The sequence below is a fragment of the Musca domestica genome, unplaced genomic scaffold (genome assembly GCF_030504385.1).
Source record: "Musca domestica strain aabys unplaced genomic scaffold, Musca_domestica.polishedcontigs.V.1.1 180, whole genome shotgun sequence".
Classification (NCBI taxonomy): domain Eukaryota; kingdom Metazoa; phylum Arthropoda; class Insecta; order Diptera; family Muscidae; genus Musca; species Musca domestica.
In genome coordinates, this window is record NW_026712239.1 from 1,008,720 (window position 1) to 1,028,721 (window position 20,002).

A 20,002-nucleotide genomic window follows, 5' to 3' on the forward strand; every position below is an offset into this window, starting at 1 on the left:
CTAGCTCTTTGGGGACAATTATATTGCACCCATAACCGCACTTTATTAGCCTTGTGTTTCGGATTATTGTCTTGATAAAAAATAACAATCTTCACCAAGCCGAGCTTTTCCTTAGAGAGTGGTAAACTTTCTTTCAAAATGTTAAGGTACATAGTCTTATCCATAGTACCCTCAACAAAATGCAATACACCAGGTCCAAAGGCTGAAAATGAACTCCACACCATTATTGAACCACCACCGTACTACACTGTAGGCTTCATATTTTTGGCAAGGAGCGCTTACCTTTGTCTTTCTCCATACATAAGGTCTGCCATCTGAACCAGACCAAAAAGATTGAATTTGCTCTCGTCCGTGAACAGTACATTCTTCAAAAAATTAAAAATCTTCTGATATGTGCTCCTTGGCAAATCACAATCTTACTTCTTGTTCTCGCTTGCTGATTAGAGGTTTATGTCTAGTTCTTTTCTGACATTGTAATTGGACTTATGCAGTATGGGAATACATAAATCGCTTATCTGACTGGCTTCTTCATAGATGAACAAAGGAGTTTTAGGTGGACTTAGTTTGATTTTGGTCCAAGGCTCCTTTGTTCATTTCCGAAGAAGCCAGCCGATGACTTAAGCCAGTCAGATAAGCGCTTTATGTATTCCCACCTTTATTGTTTGAGGGCAACATGCTTTTCTCAAAGCCTTTTCAGCAATTTTTGCAAGCTTCGCTACACTCAAAAATGGAGCCTTTTTGATCTCCCGTAAAAAAATATATTTCTCATCACTCAAGGTAAGTATTTTATTATTTGCCGTTTTTGACTTATTTTCTACACCTTCATCTGTTTTGAACCGTTTTATGATGTACTGAACTGTAGATCGGCTTCTATTAACAATCTCAGATATCTCACTAACCGATTTATGGTTTAATTATTAAATTTCTCACTTCGACATTGGTTTGCCCTCGTTTTCTTCCCATTTTTTTTTTTAAATTTACTTCAGTAATTTACACAACGCGTGAAGTTAGACGCAGTTCGAAACAGGGTTGCCGTATAAATGTAAGCTGTATGAACCAAGACTCATAGAGTGACCAAGTATAAATTATGGCCCACAATCGAACTAAGACAATCTAATACTTTATTATTCTCTTACCAAAAAAAGCCAGCCCTTGACTAAAGCCAGTAAAAAGGCGTTCCATGTACCTGCACCTTAAGGGATTTTCCACGAAAGAAATATTACAAATTTATTTAAATTCCCAAATGTCAATTGTGACTCTATCAACCGTCAATTCAAATCAAAAGAAAAGAAAAAAATACGCAACACCTATTTTAACCTTAGCACCTGAACTTTCACCCCCACCTTCGAAGAATATTAAATAACAATACCAAATTGAAATTATTAACTTGATAAACAAAGAGGAGGTTTTCAGCCTTCCTCCCACGTCTTAACTTTTATGATTTCAGCTTTTTCCTTTTCCTTGCCGCCGAAACAATTCATAATCAAAAATTTTTGCAGTTATGAACCCAGTTGAGGTTGTTTGTTTGACACCGTGAAATGTCGTTACCAGCACTTAAAGCCATTTTTTTCTTGCCCTGAAGATGAGCCTTTCTGTGAAAAATTTCGATTTGTGTTATTTTCTTTTCTTTTTTTCTGGTGTCTTAAACACTTCCTTAATGTCAGCTATCTGTGATACAAAGGAGAAGAAAATTTGAAAAACTGGTATAAACCTGGCTCAAATGTAAAGGTTAAGTGTTATGTTGACAAAAAAAAAGGTTAAACTGTTGTTATTGTGGTTGGCGGCGAAGAGCATCTGCTGGCGGTTTTTTTCTTTTCCTGCCAGTCTGAGAGACGACAGACAAACAGACAGGTAAGAAGGCAAACAGGTCACAAAGATATGCCGTCGAATCACTTAACATTTCTTTGAAGAGATATGGCGCACAATGGGAAATAATTTCTTTACCTCTGCGAAGAAGCCAGCCGATGGCTTAAGTCATTCGGAAAAGCGTTTTATGTATTCTCACCTTTAGATTATATATTCTACCTTGACTCGTATACCCTCTAAAGGCAGTAAAAATGACAAAATGTTTGGTAAATGTTTTGCCAGCTGTACTACGTTCATATTTAAGGAAGAAGGGACATCAAATAAAGAAAGTTGTAATCGTATTATTACTTGCGATTACCTTGGTAATTGGACCAAGTGATAAATGTTTGCTTCTGTAAAAGGTACTGATGATAGTTTACACATGTTCTCTTCTCTAGTAGAGAGTTTTGTGGTGAAAAGAAATGTGAAAAAGGACTGATCTCTTTACAAAATATTTAAATTATAGCCCTGTAAATGAGAATAGAATCCAATCTCCCTCTTCGAATGTCAACTCTATTCCCTAGTATTTGGCTCGAAGTACCAAATATAAAATGTCAGCAAAGAAAGAATAACCTTATTCTTTGGATGTGGTTTCAATTCTCGATCCGGCTCGAAGGACCAATGTAAATGAGAATAAAATCCAATCTCTCTCTTCGATAGCCAATTATGTTCAATAACCGGCTCGACTGGAGCATAGTGAAGTGAGAAAAGAATACAACCGCTTCGCTCGGGTGTAGTACTGAAACTAATCTAACTTAATCTAATCGCAGCCACATTCTATTCTAATATTGAAAGGAGAACATTGCAGGACTGCTTGTCATTTCATTCAAGTGCACTTGTACATCTACTGAGCGCATCGATATCTGTGCGTGGGTCATAACCTTTATTATCTCACACATTATCGTATCGTCGGCGCTCAATATCACCGAATTATTCACATGTGATATTTTATGGCGGCTGGGAAATATGTAATTTTAGAATATTTATTGTTTATTGCCAGATTTTCCTAGCGACTCAACCGCACTCAAAAGTATGTATAAAGTATTTTGTACAAGTTCTGTTCCAGTTCCTGTAAAAATCTACTATTTTTGCAATTTTTGTCGATATCGTATCTCGCAGTTCTTGAACAGGCCATATTTTGCTACCATGGTAGAAAGTCAAAAACCATAAATCGCTAAGTGAGATATCTGAGATTGTTAATAAAAGCCGATCTACAGTTTAGTACATCATAAAACGGTCCAAAACAGATGGATGTATAGAAAATAAGTCAAAATGGCAAATAATAAAATATTTACCTTGAGTGATGAGAAGTATATTTTTTTATCAAGAAGTAAGAATGCGATTTTCCAAGGAGCACCTAACAAAAGATTTTTCATTTTGGAAGGATGTGCTGTTCACGCATGAGAGCAAATTCAACCGTTTTGGTTTGGTTCAGGTGGAGATGGTATTATGGATCACAGTGGTGGGTCAGTAATGGTGTGGGGTTAATTTTCAGCCTCTGGGCCTGGTGTATTGCATTTTAATGATGGTATTATGGATCAGACTGTCTACCTTAACATTTTGAAAGAAAGTTTGCCACTCTGTAAGGAAAAGCTCGACCTGGGCAAAGATTATTATTTTTATCAAGACAATGATCCAAAACACAAGGCTTATAATGTGCGGTCATGGCTGCTATATAATTGTCCCCAGCCCAGAGTCCATGTATAAACCTCATCGAGAATTTATGGAGCTAGCTTTTGAAGATGATGTTTTGCAATTTTGCTGAGGATATTATGGATCAGACTGTGTACATTAACATTTTCAAAGAAAGTTTGCCACTCTTTAAGGAAAAAGCTAGGCCTTGGCGAAGATTATTATTTTTATCAAGACAATGCTCCGAAACACAAGGCTTATAATGTGCGGTCATGGCTGCTATATAATTGTCCCCACGTCAAGGATACACCAGCCCAGAGTCCAGACATATTCCTCATCGAGGATTTATGGAGCTAGCCTTTGGAACTGGTGTATTGCATTTTATTGATGGTATTATGGTGATCCCAAACATTTTGAAAGAAAGTTTGCCATTCTTTAAGGAAAAACTCGACCTTGGCGAAGATTATTATTTTTATCAAGACAATGATCCGAATCATATGGCTTATAAAGTGCGATCATGGCTGCTATATAATTGTCCCCACGTCATAGATACACCAGACATAGATATCTCGTTGGAAAAATCCGCCAGCATACCATATTTTGCAAAGAAGATTTGAAGAAAGCTTTGTTGGGAGAATGGAAAAAAATTGAACCTAGCTTTCGCGAAAAACTTGCTAATAGTATCCCAAATAGGCTACACATGGTAAAAAAGTAAAGGAATGCATACAAAATATTAATACCTAGAAATACTTCAAATTATACGAAGTGTACGAGTTTGGCCTTGGCACTGAATATGTGATCTCTTTTAATATTTATTTATTTTTTTAATTTAAATGAATTAAAATGTTATAAGAAAAATAAAAATCATCTAGCTCGGCCAGGCCGAACTTTTAATACCCTCCAGCATTTGGAAGGACCTTGGAAAATTTAAAAAAAAAAACTTTCGGAAACTATTTCTTGAATGAAAACTGTTATATGGAGACTATACGAAGACGTGGACCTGCTTACGAAATAGGATGTAGTACCCATTACGAACTTTAAATGTGAAATTTGATAAATTTTCGGTAATCATGAAAATACGGAATATCGAGAGGTACCGTTATATGGGGGTAATACGAAAACGTGGACCGTCATGACCTTTTTACGAACCTAACCTGCCTACTGGTAAACGATGGTCAATTCGTTCGAAAGATAGCGTGATTACAACAGACGGACATCGCTAGATCGTCTTAGAATTTTACGCTGGTCCATAATATATATACGCAGGGTCCATTATGAATATTTCGAGGAGTTACAAACGGAATGACAAAATTAATATACCCTTCACCATTCACTGGAGGGTATATTAATTTTGTCATTCCGTTTGTAACTCCTCGAAATATTTATAATAGACCCTACAAAGTATATATATTATGGAAAGAAGTTTTCTTATTTTCACAATATTTTTATGTTTCTAACCCGGATGAGGGGAAAAAGACCTTCACCGTGGCAGCCAATCATAAAAATCCATCCAAATACACTACCTGTGTTCGCCCATTGTTCATCTCGAAACAAAAAAGCATTTTTTCTTCTAAAAAAACCGTTACTTAAAGTCACAGAAAAAAAATGATTTAACGATACTGTCGTTGTAACTAAACAATTGTTAATAGTTTTTTCTTGTTGTAGTTAAACGACAAAAACAACAAAATACTCTAAACTACCTTGGCAAATAATTTTCTTTAACGGTTTTTCGGTTTGACAATCAACAGCAACACCAACAGATGCTGGAATGGTGGGTTACCCTTAGACAAGACAGTTAAGCATTGGAACGTTTTTTATTTCGTTTTGCGATTGCTGAGATAGGATTTGTAAGAGATATATTAGAAAAAAACAAAAACTTCAGAAAGACAAGTAAATAGTTTTGACAACAAGATGTAGCTGCTGCTGCTGTAACTCAGCCACCTGTCTTTGTTTTTAGTGGCAAATTGGAAAAATAAAACGAAACAAACTTGAAAATGCGACAAACCATGAAATATTGAAAAAAAAAATCAACACGACTTCCTTATTTTGCCTCACAAAGGTGTAGCATCCCCAATAACAATAAAAACAACAGCCAGCAACAACAAAAGAAGCAAAAAAAAAAACAAAACAAATGCTACTTTAAAAAGCTCATTTTGCAAATATTATTATCAGTGTTGTTGTCATTTTTTTCTATTTTCTTTTTTTTCTCTCTCTCCCTCTCTCTCTCATTTCTATGCAAATAACAAGTAATGAAGCCACGGCGTTGGGTGGCATGGCGGCATTGTTGGCTGGCTGCCTGGCTGTCCGCTAAATGTTAGCTGATTTGTAAAACAATTTGTTTTACATTTCTTTGAGTCTGTTTCTGCTTAACTATAATTCCATTGTTGGTCTCTGTGTGTTTGGGTAATGGGTGGAAAAATGGCCAGTAGAAAAAAAGAAAACTAACAAAAAATAACAACTCATAAATGATTTACATAATTTCTCTAATTTGTTATTGGTACCAATTTTCTTCTTCTTTTCAATTTTTGTTTTGTTTTCTGCGAATTTGTTTTCGTTTTTTTTTTTTTCATCTGTTGGAGACCGGAACCGGATGCCTTATGATTTGAACATCGCAGACCCCATAACCTTTAGAGTTTATTGGATCTTTGTTATGGTTTTCTTGTTCCCCATTCTCCCGCTCATTATGATTTAGCGGCCATTGTTTTTGAAGATGCTACAGAAAATGTGGAATGGCAGTTGAAGAGAAATTTACAACAATGTTGCGTTGAAAATGTTGGTTTTTTGGTGAGGAATGGAAGAGATGTCTTTGAAAATATTTTTAAATCCTCAGCCATAGGGCTCGGAGTGTATACAGAGAGAAATAAAAAAACTGCAATAAAGTCAAACGCCATAATTTTTACTTTTTTTTAAAAGATTTTATTGAATGAAAGCAAACAATGTCGGAAATAGCATCAAATTTTAGAATAAGTTTAGATTTGTTCGAATTGGTCACCTTTGGCACGAATTATGGCCTTCAAGCGGCCAGTGAAACCGTCACACGCTGACCGCATGTTGCGGCCTGTGGTATTTTGGCTAATTCCCGGCGAAGCGTTTGCTTGAGGTGATCGACACTTTGGATTTTTTTGAGTGCCAACCTTGCTTTCCAAAATACTCCAAACACAATAGTCGTCCAACGGATTGGCATCCGGAGATTTTGGTGGCCATTGTGGGCTGGAAATGAAGCGAGGAACCGCATTTTGTAAATATTCTTGGGTGGCGTGTGCTGAGTGCGAAGGTGGTCAGTTCTGTTGGTATGTCCAAGGTCTGCAGCCAAAATGTTTGCGTGTCCAAGGCCTTAATACACCCTCCAGAATATTTTCGCGATAATATTCGGCATTTTTTCTGATGCCACGTAATACGAGAGAAGAGCGACCATGGGCTGTTATGGCGGCCCACACCATCACCATGGTCGGCTCTTGAGTTCTGGTGGCCAACCGAATGTGCACATTCAGCATCAGTAAACACGATAATTTTGTTTGTTCGCAAACTGATAGGCAACTAATGTTTTCTCATCGGAGCCAAAAACTTAATTCGGCAGTTCACCGCTTTCGGCCAAGCGAAGCAACTCTTTAGCTTTCTGAGTCTATTTTCTTTCTGTTGCGGATGCGGTATAAGATTTTGCACTTTTTGGAATTTCAATGGCTTTACCCCGAGCTCATTTTTCAATATTTGCCAAATGGAATATGGCAATATGTTCAGCTCACGAGCCATTTTCGGTCTCATCGAAAAAATGATTTAAGACCCTAGGTTTCTTTGGACCAAATCCGTTTCAGGGCATTTGGAGTCGATCTAGCGATGTCTGTCCGTCCGTCTGTCTGGCTGGCTGGTGCGCATAATAACTCTCGAAGGGAGTATCCGATGTGATCCAAACTTTGTACATCGTAATATGATTTTCAAGCTTAGATCGAGATCGGAGCTGGGCAATATCGGCCCACACCTTCTGGTACCTCCCCTACAAAAAGTCGACATTTATAATTTACCGCGCAGAAAGGATAACCCGATTTTGCTCCAAATTTGCAAAAAAAAAAATGGAAAATATCGGTCGACTCTATCAAGTACCTCCCCCCAAAAGGGTCAAAATTTTGAATAACTATAATTTTTATAAAATGCGATGTAAGAGTCCGATTGTCTTCAAATTTTAAGGTCTGGTGCTAAACTGGAGTATATCGGTCCACTCCTTCTGGTACCTCCCCCACAAAAGTTCGAAATTGTCAAAGAAATTATTTTACTGCACAGAAAGAGAAACTATAATCCGATTTTGCTCCAACTTTGCAAATCCGAATATTTCCGTCAGTTCTAGGTCAGGTGCGAAAATGGACAATATCGGTCGACTCTGTCAAGTACCTCCCCCACAAAGGGTCAAAACTTTGAATTATTATAACGCTCATAAAATGTGTTGTCAGAGTCCGATTGTCTTCAAATTTCGCACATCTCAATAATTTTATTAACCCAAGGTCTGGTGTAAATATGGAATACATCGGTTCACACCTTCTGGCACCTCCCCCACAAAAGGTCGAAATTCTGAATATCTATGAAGCTAATAAAATACGAAATATACATCAGCTTCCATTCAGACTTGGCACATCTCAATATTTCCATCAACACAAGATCCGTTATAAAGATAGTAGAGATCGGTCCATTCCTTCTGGTACCTACTCCACAAAGGGTCAACATTTTGAATAACCAAAACGATCATAAAATCCGAAGGAAGCATCTGGATCTCTTCAAATTTTACACCTCACAATATTTTTATTAACCCAAGGTCTGGGATATATCGGTCCACAGCTTCCCGTACCTCCCCCACAAAGGGCGAAAATTTTGAACATTTATGAGGCTCATAAAACACGAAATTATCATCCGATTCCATTCAGACTTGGCACATCTCAATATTTCCATCAACTTAAGATCTGTTGTAAAGATGGTTGAGATCGGGTCATTCCTTCTGGTACCTCCCCCAAAAAAGGTTCAAAATTTCGAATAACCATAAAATCCGAAATAAGCATCCAATTCTCTTCAAATTCCACTCTTCCAAATTTTTTGCTAATACTGATCTGTTGTGAAGATGATACTACGAACCCCTTCTGGTACCTCACCCACAAAGTGTCACAATTTTCAATACTTATATCTGTCATAACTTGCAGAGCAATTCTGCGAATTTTCTAAAAATTACATCGCAATATTTATATAGGGCCGATACGAAATGTACAATATTAGTTTCTTTCCTTCGGAACCTACTCCAGAGAGGGTCAATAATTTGACTAATCAAATAACACAAGTCTAAATCGAAATAATCGAACTTGGGCTGAGGGTATACATATCTGTCTAGGAAAACTGACTGATACTTTTTTTTAACTGGTTTAAAGGCAATTTTGTTCAAGGACCCTTCTCATAGAGGACCAAAAGGTATTGTTAAGAAAGACCAGGAGGTCTATTCATAGAAGACCAAAAGGTCTGATCATTAAAACCATAAGGTCTTGTCATAGAAGATCAGAAGGTCTTTTCATTGAAGACCAACAAATTTTATAGATTTCTTAGATATTTATGCATTTTTTTAACATCCTGCTGACCGGAACATTGTGAATTTTTCAAGAATTTTTTGTCATAGACTCTGAAGAAATTATTATTTTTTGAGTAAATTTGACTCAAACAATTTTTTTCCGAATTTGAAAAAAGTAAAACCCTTTATCAAAACAAAAGACTTAAGACACGAACTTTAACCAAAAAGAACTCCCAACCCACATAAATTCCTCAAAATCTTACATAACTTGTTACGGAATTTTTTCTCTACAAATTTACAACAAATTTGTAGCTTGTCATCTGCCCTGACGACAACAAGCTGAATTAATTAAACTTTTTCATTATTTTTAATTTTTTTTCTCCTCTTCTTCTTTTCTCTTTTTTTGCAGATATATTTCAGGCCAACATGGAGACACGACAATCGGCTAAAGGAGCTCTTTACTTAGGTGGTAAGTAGTCATTTGCCATGGCAACACAGATGTGTTAATTTCTCTCCAGCCTCACACCATTCACTGGCTGTCATTAGAGGCACGCATGCGCAAGCAAGCCCGGCAGTCAGCCAGCAGGCCATCCAGCCAGGGGGACAGGTTTGCGTTTTTCAGGCACAAACTGAAATTGGGTGTTAGGTTGGAGTTTTTTCTTCTTCTTCTTTCTCAAATGGAAATATTCCCATGTGGAGAAAAAGAAAAAAAAAGACAGTGCCACAAACACGTGTGGCTTGCGAACATAGAGTCGTCATCATCATCATCACGTTTTGTCTTTGTCTACTCGTTTTCTCCTTCTTCGTCGTTTTCTGGGCCGCAACACGAAAGGCTAAAAGTCAAAATGTTGGATGGAATTGGATTTTTGGCAAAGTTATGGCAAGAAAACAGGTTAATAATAACAGACTCTGTGGAATGCCGCTGAGGGAGGAAGGGAGGAACATGGAAGCCACAATTATGAAATCATTGACCTTGACTTCAACACAACCTGGCCCACACATAGCAAAGGTTATGGTAACCGCAATGATGGTATATTTCTTATTACGAATGCCATGCAAATGGATGGCTAAGGAAATTTGAAACTTGAATTTTAAACCTCCCCCCTAAACTTCATACCCCGTCTCAATGAATGGCGCATTAAAATTTAATTTAATTGCAAAAAAATAATAATAATTGATATCAAATGTTTTAATATTTGCACACGCACATGTACCTCGTCTTCATGATTGTTTTTTTTATTTTTATTTATTGTTTAAAACAAAAGACTTAAGCCACGAACTTGAAGTTCACTTTGTTAAGACCTCCTGTCATCATCATCATCGAGAGAGAGAGAGAGAGAGAGAAACCAAAAACCTGATCCAAGCTATTTTTCATTGACATTTAAAAAGTGTTAACAGACAGCTTGACTCGAGAACAGAAATGAACACAAACCTGATAATAAGTCACGGGGTTCAGGGCACTTGAAATTATAATTTCAAGATCAAATAGAAAATAGAATTTAAGAAGAGAAAACACCAGAGGAGACCAGAAGCTCTTCTCATAGAAGAGCAGAAGCTCTTCTCATAGAAGACCAGAAGCTCTTCTCATAGAAGAGCAGAAGGTCTTCTTCGAATAGAAGACCAGAAGGTCTTCTTCCCATAGAAGACCAGAAGGTCTTCTTCGCATAGAAGACCAGAAGGTCTTCTTCGCATAGAAGACCATAAGGTCTTCGTATAGAGGACCAGAAGGTCTTCGTATAGAACACCAGAAGGTCTTCGTATAGAAGACCATAAGGTCTTCCTATAGAAGACCGGAAGGTCTTCTTTGCATAGAAGACCAGAAGGTCTTCCCATAGAAGATCCGGAGGTCTTCTCATAGAAGAGCAGAAGGTCTTCCTATTGAAGACCAGAAGGTCTTCCTATTGAAGACCAGAAGGTCTTCCTATAGAAGAGCAGAAGGTCTTCCTATAGAAGAGCAGAAGGTCTTCCTATAGAAGACCAGAAGGTCTTCCTATAGAAGACCAGAAGGTCTTCCTATAGAAGAGCAGAAGGTCTTCCTATAGAAGAGCAGAAGGTCTTCCTATAGAAGACCAGAAGGTCTTCGTATAGAAGACGAATATGTTTTCTCATGAAAGACAGAAGGTCTTCTCAGGGAAGACCAGAAAGTTTTATCATAGAAGACCGGAAGGTCTTCTTCGCATAGAAGGCCAGAAGGTCTTCTTCTCATAAAATACCAGAAGGCCTTCTTCGCATAGAGGACCACAAGGTGTTCGTATAGAAGTCCAGATGGTCTTCGTATTGAAGACCAGAAGGTCTTCGTATAGAAGACCAGAAGGTCTTCTCATAGAAGACCAGAAGGTCTTCTCATAGAAGAGCAGAAGCTCTTCGTATAGAGGAGCAGAAGGTCTTCGTATAAAGGAGCAGAAGCTCTTCGTATAGAGGAGCAGAAGCTCTTCGTATAGAAGAGCAGAAGGTCTTCCTATAGAAGAGCAGAAGGTCTTCCTATAGAAGAGCAGAAGGTCTTCCTATAGAAGACCAGAAGGTCTTCCTATAGAAGACCAGAAGGTCTTCCTATAGAAGACCAGAAGGTCTTCCTATAGAAGACCAGAAGGTCTTCCTATAGAAGACCAGAAGGTCTTCCTATAGAAGACCAGAAGGTCTTCCTATAGAAGACCAGAAGGTCTTCCTATAGAAGACCAGAAGGTCTTCCTATAGAAGACCAGAAGGTCTTCCTATAGAAGACCAGAAGGTCTTCCTATAGAAGACCAGAAGGTCTTCCTATAGAAGACCAGAAGGTCTTCCTATAGAAGACCAGAAGGTCTTCCTATAGAAGACCAGAAGGTCTTCCTATAGAAGACCAGAAGGTCTTCCTATAGAAGACCAGAAGGTCTTCTATAGAAGACCAGAAGGTCTTCCTATAGAAGACCAGAAGGTCTTCCTATAGAAGACCAGAAGGTCTTCCTATAGAAGACCAGAAGGTCTTCCTATAGAAGACCAGAAGGTCTTCCTATAGAAGACCAGAAGGTCTTCCTATAGAAGACCAGAAGGTCTTCCTATAGAAGACCAGAAGGTCTTCCTATAGAAGACCAGAAGGTCTTCCTATAGAAGACCAGAAGGTCTTCCTATAGAAGAGCATTAGGTCTTCCTATAGAAGAGCAGAAGGTCTTCCTATAGAAGAGCAGAAGGTCTTCCTATAGAAGAGCAGAAGGTCTTCCTATAGAAGAGCAGAAGGTCTTCCTATAGAAGAGCAGAAGGTCTTCCTATAGAAGAGCAGAAGGTCTTCCTATAGAAGAGCAGAAGGTCTTCCTAAAGAAGACCAGAAGGTCTTCCTATAGAAGACCAGAAGGTCTTCCTATAGAAGACCAGAAGGTCTTCCTATAGAAGACCAGAAGGTCTTCCTATAGAAGACCAGAAGGTCTTCCTATAGAAGAGCAGAAGGTCTTCCTATAGAAGAGCAGAAGGTCTTCCTATAGAAGACCAGAAGGTCTTCCTATAGAAGACCAGAAGGTCTTCCTATACAAGACCAGAAGGTCTTCGTATAGAAGACCAGAAGGTCTTCCTATAGAAGACCAGAAGGTCTTCCTATAGAAGACCAGAAGGTCTTCCTATAGAAGACCAGAAGGTCTTCCTATAGAAGACCAGAAGGTCTTCCTATAGAAGACCAGAAGGTCTTCCTATAGAAGAGCATTAGGTCTTCCTATAGAAGAGCAGAAGGTCTTCCTATAGAAGAGCAGAAGGTCTTCCTATAGAAGAGCAGAAGGTCTTCCTATAGAAGAGCAGAAGGTCTTCCTATAGAAGAGCAGAAGGTCTTCCTATAGAAGAGCAGAAGGTCTTCCTAAAGAAGACCAGAAGGTCTTCCTAAAGAAGACCAGAAGGTCTTCCTAAAGAAGACCAGAAGGTCTTCCTAAAGAAGACCAGAAGGTCTTCCTATAGAAGACCTATAGAAGAAACACTGTAATTGATATATTATTTATTTCTAACTCGAAGCTCTGCTCACCACATTTTCTTATCTTATTTAAGGTGGACCGTATTAAGAAGATCCCTGTTTAACAAATCTCTCTCATTTACACTAGGTAGCCCCGCTATTCTCTTTTATTATAAAAACATGTTCTCTTATCCGTGGAACAAATAACAATCCTCAAAATTACACTTCAGTTTATCAACTAATCTCTTTATCAGCTGATCAGGTATTAGGATAGTTCACATTCAACGATTTATCTTCAAATGATAACACAACTGTCAGACGAACAGTCAAATGTTGCCATGTTTTGATTGTAAATATTCAGATATTTGAAAATATGTATTCCCACAAAAACTGATGGGTGTGCGGATCCATCAATCAAAACTGACACATTGCCACTTAACGGAACTGACCAACTGGACAACACTTCATTTTAATACCATGCCATGTCAAACAGACGGGTCAAGCAGATATGGAGAAATTTGTGATAATCCAAATAGGATTATGAATCTGATAGCGACAGACAACAAATGTTTTACGGAATCATGACTTGTTTTTGGTGGTGTTTGGTATCTGACATTGATGATGCCTGGGGTCTTGTCTCGAGCTGGGTGCTGTGCTGTTTAACACAAAAGCTGAGCTGGTAATTAATCTTTTGCATCACGGCTCCCTGATCTTTGCAAACGCATTTATGGCTCACACGCACACACACACACACACTTGAAGTCATAGAATTATGCATATGGGTAACACTATTAGCCATTGTGGAGGTCAATTCGGTTATTAATTTGAATTACAATACAAATCGTCAGCATCAACTAATTTGTGTTGCTTCTTCTTTAATGGCCATCATAATGGACAACGCGGGGTTGCATTACAAATTACCAAAAAAAAAAAAACAAGATTAACTATGAACTTTATCCGCAGAGGAGGAGAGGGAGGGGGAGCAGGTACAAATAAAAATTATTACAAAATATTAACATACATTCATTTTAATTAAGAGAAGTAGACAAATTTTGCGCTAACACTACCTAATTACAGTGTGCGAAACAAATGCGGGGCAAAGCAAGTAGACCATATCGGCAAAATGAGTTGTGGGCTCAATGTTAGGGAGTAGAGTGCATAAAAAATTATTTATGAGAATGGAAGAAGAAATTCTCTAAAAACAAGTAAAAAAACCTGTAAGTTCGGCCGGACCGAACTTTGAATACCCTCCAACATTTGGGACGAATTTGGCAATTCTCAAAAACAATAAAATCCGTTAAAAACCAAATTAAATTAAATTAAAAAATTCTGTTAAAATCTTAGAAATCCCAGATGTAGCTGTTATATTAGTGTCCATCCGACGACATGGACCTGCATAGGTAAATTTTGTCATAAGACATTACAATATTCAAATGCGAAACTAAAAAAAATCGTTGAATAATGTCGCTAAAATCTTCCAAATACCGAATATCGGGAGGTACTGTTATATGGGGGCTATACGAGGACGTGGACCAGCACGGACAATTTTCTGTCATAGGCTGTAGTATCCATTACGAACTTCAAATACCAAATTTGAGACAATTCCGGTGAATAATGTCGATAAAATCATCAAAATACCGAATATCGGGAGGTACTGTTATATGGGGGCTATACGAAGACGTGGACTTGCACAGACAATTTTCTGTCTTAGACTGTAGTATCCATTTCGAACATCAAATACCAAATTTGAAAGAATTCCGGTAAATAATGTCGCTAAAATCATCAAAATACCGAATATTGGGAGGTACTGTTATATGGGAACCGCCATAGCAAAACGTGGACCTACATGGCCCATTTTCAATACCAAAAGTCCTGCAGACATAATATACATTTGAGCAAAATTTTATCAATCTACTTCATTTCGTTCGGAAGCTAGAGTGATTACCACAGACGGATAGACGGACAGATGGACGGACATCACTTAATCGAAATAGAATTTTATGCTGATCAAGAATATATATGCTTTGTGGGATCTAAAATGTATATTTCGAGGTGTTACCAACCTAATATACCCTCCATACTATGGTGGAGGGTATAAAAAGGAGATTTCCTAACCGCTTTCTAATGGGGACTAGTTCACATCCATAGATCGACAATTCCAAAAATGGCTAAAAAGCAAATGGCTCACTCTTTTGAGTTATAAATGACCGTAGTTGGACCAAACCCTATCCTGGTTTGTCCAGACAGGAGAGTTACGCCACTTGGTTCACTGAGTGAATCGATCATTCACTTCTCTTTCCTCAAGAGGATCTGCTAGCTCATTCATCTAGTTCCTTAGTTTATTTTAGTTCAGTCTTTTCTTTCGGCTCAATCGTTCCCTTTCATTCTATTGCCTTTTAACCTCAATTTTTGGTGCGATCCTTTCTCAGAGATTAACATATTCATACGAGTCATAAAATCCACTTAAAATAATGAGCCTAAGGGTGGAAATACATAAAGCGCATATTTGGCTGGCTAAAGTCATCGCCAAAGAGGTCAGCTGAAAATGTGCACCTTCGATTGGCCACCAGAACTCAAGCGCCGCCCATGGTGATGGTGTGGGCCGTTATAGCAGCCGATGATCGCTCTCCGCTCGTATTAATCAACCATGGCATCAAAATAAATGTCGAATATTATAGCGAAAATATTCAGGAGGATATATTAAAACCTTGGAAAAGCAAACATTTTGGCCGCAGATCGCATTCAGCGGGCGCCACCCAAGAATGGTTACAAAATTAGGTTCCTCGCTTCACTTCCAGCGCACAATGGCCACCAAAATCTCCATATACTAATCCGTTGGACTATTGTGTCTGGAGTATTTTTGAAAGCAAGGTTGGCACTACCAAAAATTACCAAAGTGTCGATCACCTCAATCGAAATACAGCAGAGCAACATCGGGGGCAGCGTGTGACGGTTTCATTGGCCGTTTGAAGGCCATAATTCGTGCCAAAGGTGACTGTACCAAATACTTTGCCCATACTTTTGAGTGCGTTTGAGGTGCTAGGAAAATCTGACAAGAAACAATAAATATTCTAAAATTACATATTTCCTAGCCGCCATAAAATATCACATGTGAACAATTCGGTGATATTGAGCACCGGCGCATACGATAATAAAGGTTATGACCCACACGCACAGATATCGATGCGCTCAGTAGATGTACAAGACCACTTGAATGAAATATCAAAGAGGCCCTGCAATGTTCTCCATTCAATATTAGAATAGATAAGAATAATTGTGTGGCTACGATTAGGTTAAGTTAGATTAGTTTCAGTAGTACTTAAGGAACATATTTTTAAATAAAAACTAGAATTGAATCAACAGCCAAACCAGTCGGTTGTATTCCTTTCTCACTAAACATTGCTCCAGTCGAGCCGAGTAGAGAATAGAGTTGATAATTGAAGAGGGAGATTGGATTCTATTGTAATTACTAAAAGCATTGTTGCTCCGCGCAGAATTCAGAATAGAATTGGCAATCGAAGAGGGAGATTGGATTCTATTCCCAATTACATAGATCCTTCAAGCCGTATCGAGAATTGAATCTACACCCCAGCCGGGCGGTTGTATTTTTTTCTCATCACCGAATACAGAATAGAGTTGACAATCGAAGAGGGAGATTCTGAAACATTGGTCCTTTGAGTCAGATCGAGAATTGAAACTACATCCAAAGAATAAGGTTGTTCTCTTTTTGCTCACATTTTATATTTGGTACTTCGAGCCAAACACTAGAGCATGGAGTTGATAATCGAAGAGGGAGATTGAATTTTATTCTCATTAACATTGGTCCAGTCGAGCCGGATAGAGAGTTGAATCTACACCCAAGCAAAGCGGTTGTATTCTTTCCTCATTACTTTTACATTGCTCCAGTCAAGCCGAATAGAGAATACAGTTGACAATCGAAGAGGGAGATTGGATTCTATTCTCAGTTACATAAATCCTTCAAGCCGTTTCGAGAATTGAATCTATACCCCAGCCGGGCGGTTGTATTAAGAATAGAGTTGACAATTGAAGAGAGAGATTGTACTCTATTCTCAAACATTGGTCCTTTGAGCCGAAATTGAAACAACAGTCAAACCATTAGGTTTGTTTTCTTTTCTCATAACCGATTAAAGAATAGACTTGACAATCGAAGAGGGAGATTGGACTCTATTCTTATTTACTCTGTTACCACTTCGAACAATTCTGAACTTATTCCAAATTTTGATGCTATTTCCGACCATTTTAGCTTACATTCAATAACATTTAAAAAAATTATGGCATTTTACTTTGTTGCCGGTTTTTTTTTTTATCAACATAATTTGACATTAATTTGCCCTGCCATGAAGCTAAGCTGCTTATGTAGTCACACCTTTAAGCCAGTTAAAAAAAGTCTTATATGTATTCTCACCTTTATGCTTAAGTGTGTTGAAGTTAAGGTGGGAATACATAAAGCGCTTATCTGGCTGGCTTCTTCGGAAATGAACAAAGAAGCCTAGGGCCAAAATCGAACTAAGTCAACCTAAAACTCCATCCGATGACTTAAGCCAGCCAAATTTGTTTTTTATGTATTTCCAGCCTTAAGGTGCACGGACATAAAAAGCTTGAAGTCATGGCTAGGCATATCAATGTCAAATTATAATGGAAAACGACGGCAGGATTTTACAGCGGCTCTGTAATCCTTTTATGAAAAGTCACAAAGTATGCCTAGCCAAGACTTCAAGCTTCTTATGTACTTGCACCTTTAGACTTGGGTAGTTCCGGAAAGAACTAGTTCGAATTAAATCTTCCACGAAAGAAACGATCGAAACTAGATCCAGTTCATTAGTTCATCCAGTTCAAAAGAACAATTAAGCGGAAAGTCTCAATGAAGCATATTCAATTATGGAACTATTTAGAACAAGGGAACTAGTTCCTTTTGAGGAAAGGAACGAGAAAACTCGATTCGCTTCCTCAACTACATTGCCCAGCTCTAAGTGGAAAGCACCTCAGGAAAATTAAAAAAAAAATAAAAGAAAATTCCAACGATTTTTCCTTGTTTCAAGAGAACGCAATTCTTGTGCGTGGAATGAGAGGATCTTGTAGGCTTCTAAGGGTAGAAATACATAAAGCGCATATTTGGCTGGCTTAAGTCATCTGCTGGCTTCGTCGTAGATGAACAAAGGAGTTTTAGGTTGACCTAGTTCGATTTTGGCCCTAGGCTCCATTGTTCATTTCCGAAGAAGCCAGCCAAATAAGCGCTTTATGTATTCCCAGCTTAATAGAACTTTGTCTCCTCTATAAGAACAGATTATTGTATCTGCCGCATCTTCTCTTCTACTACTCCACTTCCCTGTTTTTCATAATTAAATTTTGCAAAACTTGTCCAATATTTCATTAATCAAATAATTTTCGACACACTTTAACTGCCAAAAAGAAATAGCAGCAAAAACAAAAATAAAATTCTCCTCATGACCTTGACTCTCAGACTCATCGGCTAATGGTGATAATCCGATAACTTGACTTCTGCCAAGAATAGAACTTCACACCACGGGAGCGCATAGAGATGCTAAGAATGGCAAACGGTGAATGGATTAATGAATGGCTTAAATTAATGATGACTGGCAGCCAACGCTTAGAAAAATAAAATTATGTTCACGAAGTTAATTATCCATCAGATTGAGATGGGAAAGTCGAAGTCGGGACCTTTTGAGGAAATATTGGAGCTGAAAAAAATTAGGGTAAAAATACATAAAGAGCTTTTTTTGTGCCTGACATAAGTCTGGCTGGCTGGCTTTTTCGTAAAGGAACAAAGGAGCCAAAATCGAACTAAGTAAACCTAAAACTTCTTTGTCCCGCTACGAAGAAGCCAGTCGATGACTTAGGCTGGAAATACATAAAGCGCATATTTGGCTGGCTTAAGTCTTCGGCTGGCTTCTTCGTAATTGAACAAAGGAGTTTTAGGTTGACCTAGTTCGATTTTGGCCCTAGACTCCTTTGTTCATTTCGAAGAAGAAGCCAGCCAAATAAGCGCTTTATGTATTCCCAGCTTTATGCCACAGAGAAAAGCTCTTTAAGTACTTCCACCTTTAGAGCATTTTCAAAGGATTGCTTCCGATTTTTAAAAGTTGGCTCTTATTGACCTTGTCACCCACATCTGATTAAATGTCTTGACGAGATTTTACAACCTCACTAATTGTTCTCTTTTTTTTCTCTCCCTCTCTCTCTTCCTTTTTTCTTTCCAGCTTTTTTAGCTCTTGCTGTGCTATTAAATCTTGCAGTGGCTGATGCACGAGTAAGTATGACCGGTTTGTGGAGCAAAAGAAAATAATTAAAAATTAAAAAAAAAAAAAATTAAAATGCCATGTAGAAGTTGCGGTTTACTTCCGCATCGAAGCGGATCAAGAGAAGTTAGTGGAATAATTAAGGTGGGAATACATAAGGCTGGAAATACATTAAGCGCATATTAGGCTGGCTTAAGACATCGGCTGTCTTCTTCTTCGGAAATTGACAAAAGGAGCCTAGGGCCAAAATCGAACTAAGTCAACCTAAAACTCCCTTATTCTTCTACGAAGAAGCCAGCCGATGACTTAAGCCAGCCAAATAAGCGCATTATGCATTCCCACCTTTACCCGAGTGGGAGGCCGCTTTCTAGATAGAAGGTCACTCAAGTAGTCTTCCCGCTAAAAAGCCACTTTAGGGGTCTTTCCGATAAAAAGCCACTTATGGGGCCTTTAAGATAGAAGTCCACTTAAGTAGGCTTCCTGAAACAAGGCCTATCAAGAGCACTTTTACATACAGGGTCACTTAAATGCTCTTCTGGATAGAAGCTCATTCAATATTCTCTCAGATAAAAGGCCATTCAAGTGCTCTTTTAGATTGGGCGCCACTCAAATAAGCTTTTAGAAAGAAAGCCACTCACGTGATTCTATTGAAAGAATGTCATCGAAGTTCGCTCTTTTAGATAGGGCGCCACTCAAGTCCTCCTTTACATACAAGGCCTCTCAAATGGTCTTCTAGATAGCAGCTCATTCAATGGCCTTCCGGATAAAAATCTATTTAAGTACATCTTTAGATTGGGCGCCACTCAT

At 38.3% G+C, this 20,002-nt stretch overlaps 1 protein-coding gene across 3 annotated transcripts in view; it reads left to right on the forward strand.

The window, feature by feature from the left end:
* The window catches only part of LOC101888135 (uncharacterized), a 95,670-nt gene that overhangs the window by 64,400 nt on the left and 11,268 nt on the right, over positions 1-20,002 (forward strand). For all 3 annotated transcript variants that reach the window (XM_059121015.1, XM_005184324.4, XM_011294550.3), the window contains 2 exons: positions 9,423-9,482; positions 19,157-19,206. In XM_059121015.1, the coding sequence (XP_058976998.1) occupies positions 9,440-9,482; positions 19,157-19,206 (93 nt within the window). In that variant the 5' untranslated portion in view covers positions 9,423-9,439. The remainder of the gene's footprint in view (positions 1-9,422; positions 9,483-19,156; positions 19,207-20,002) is intronic.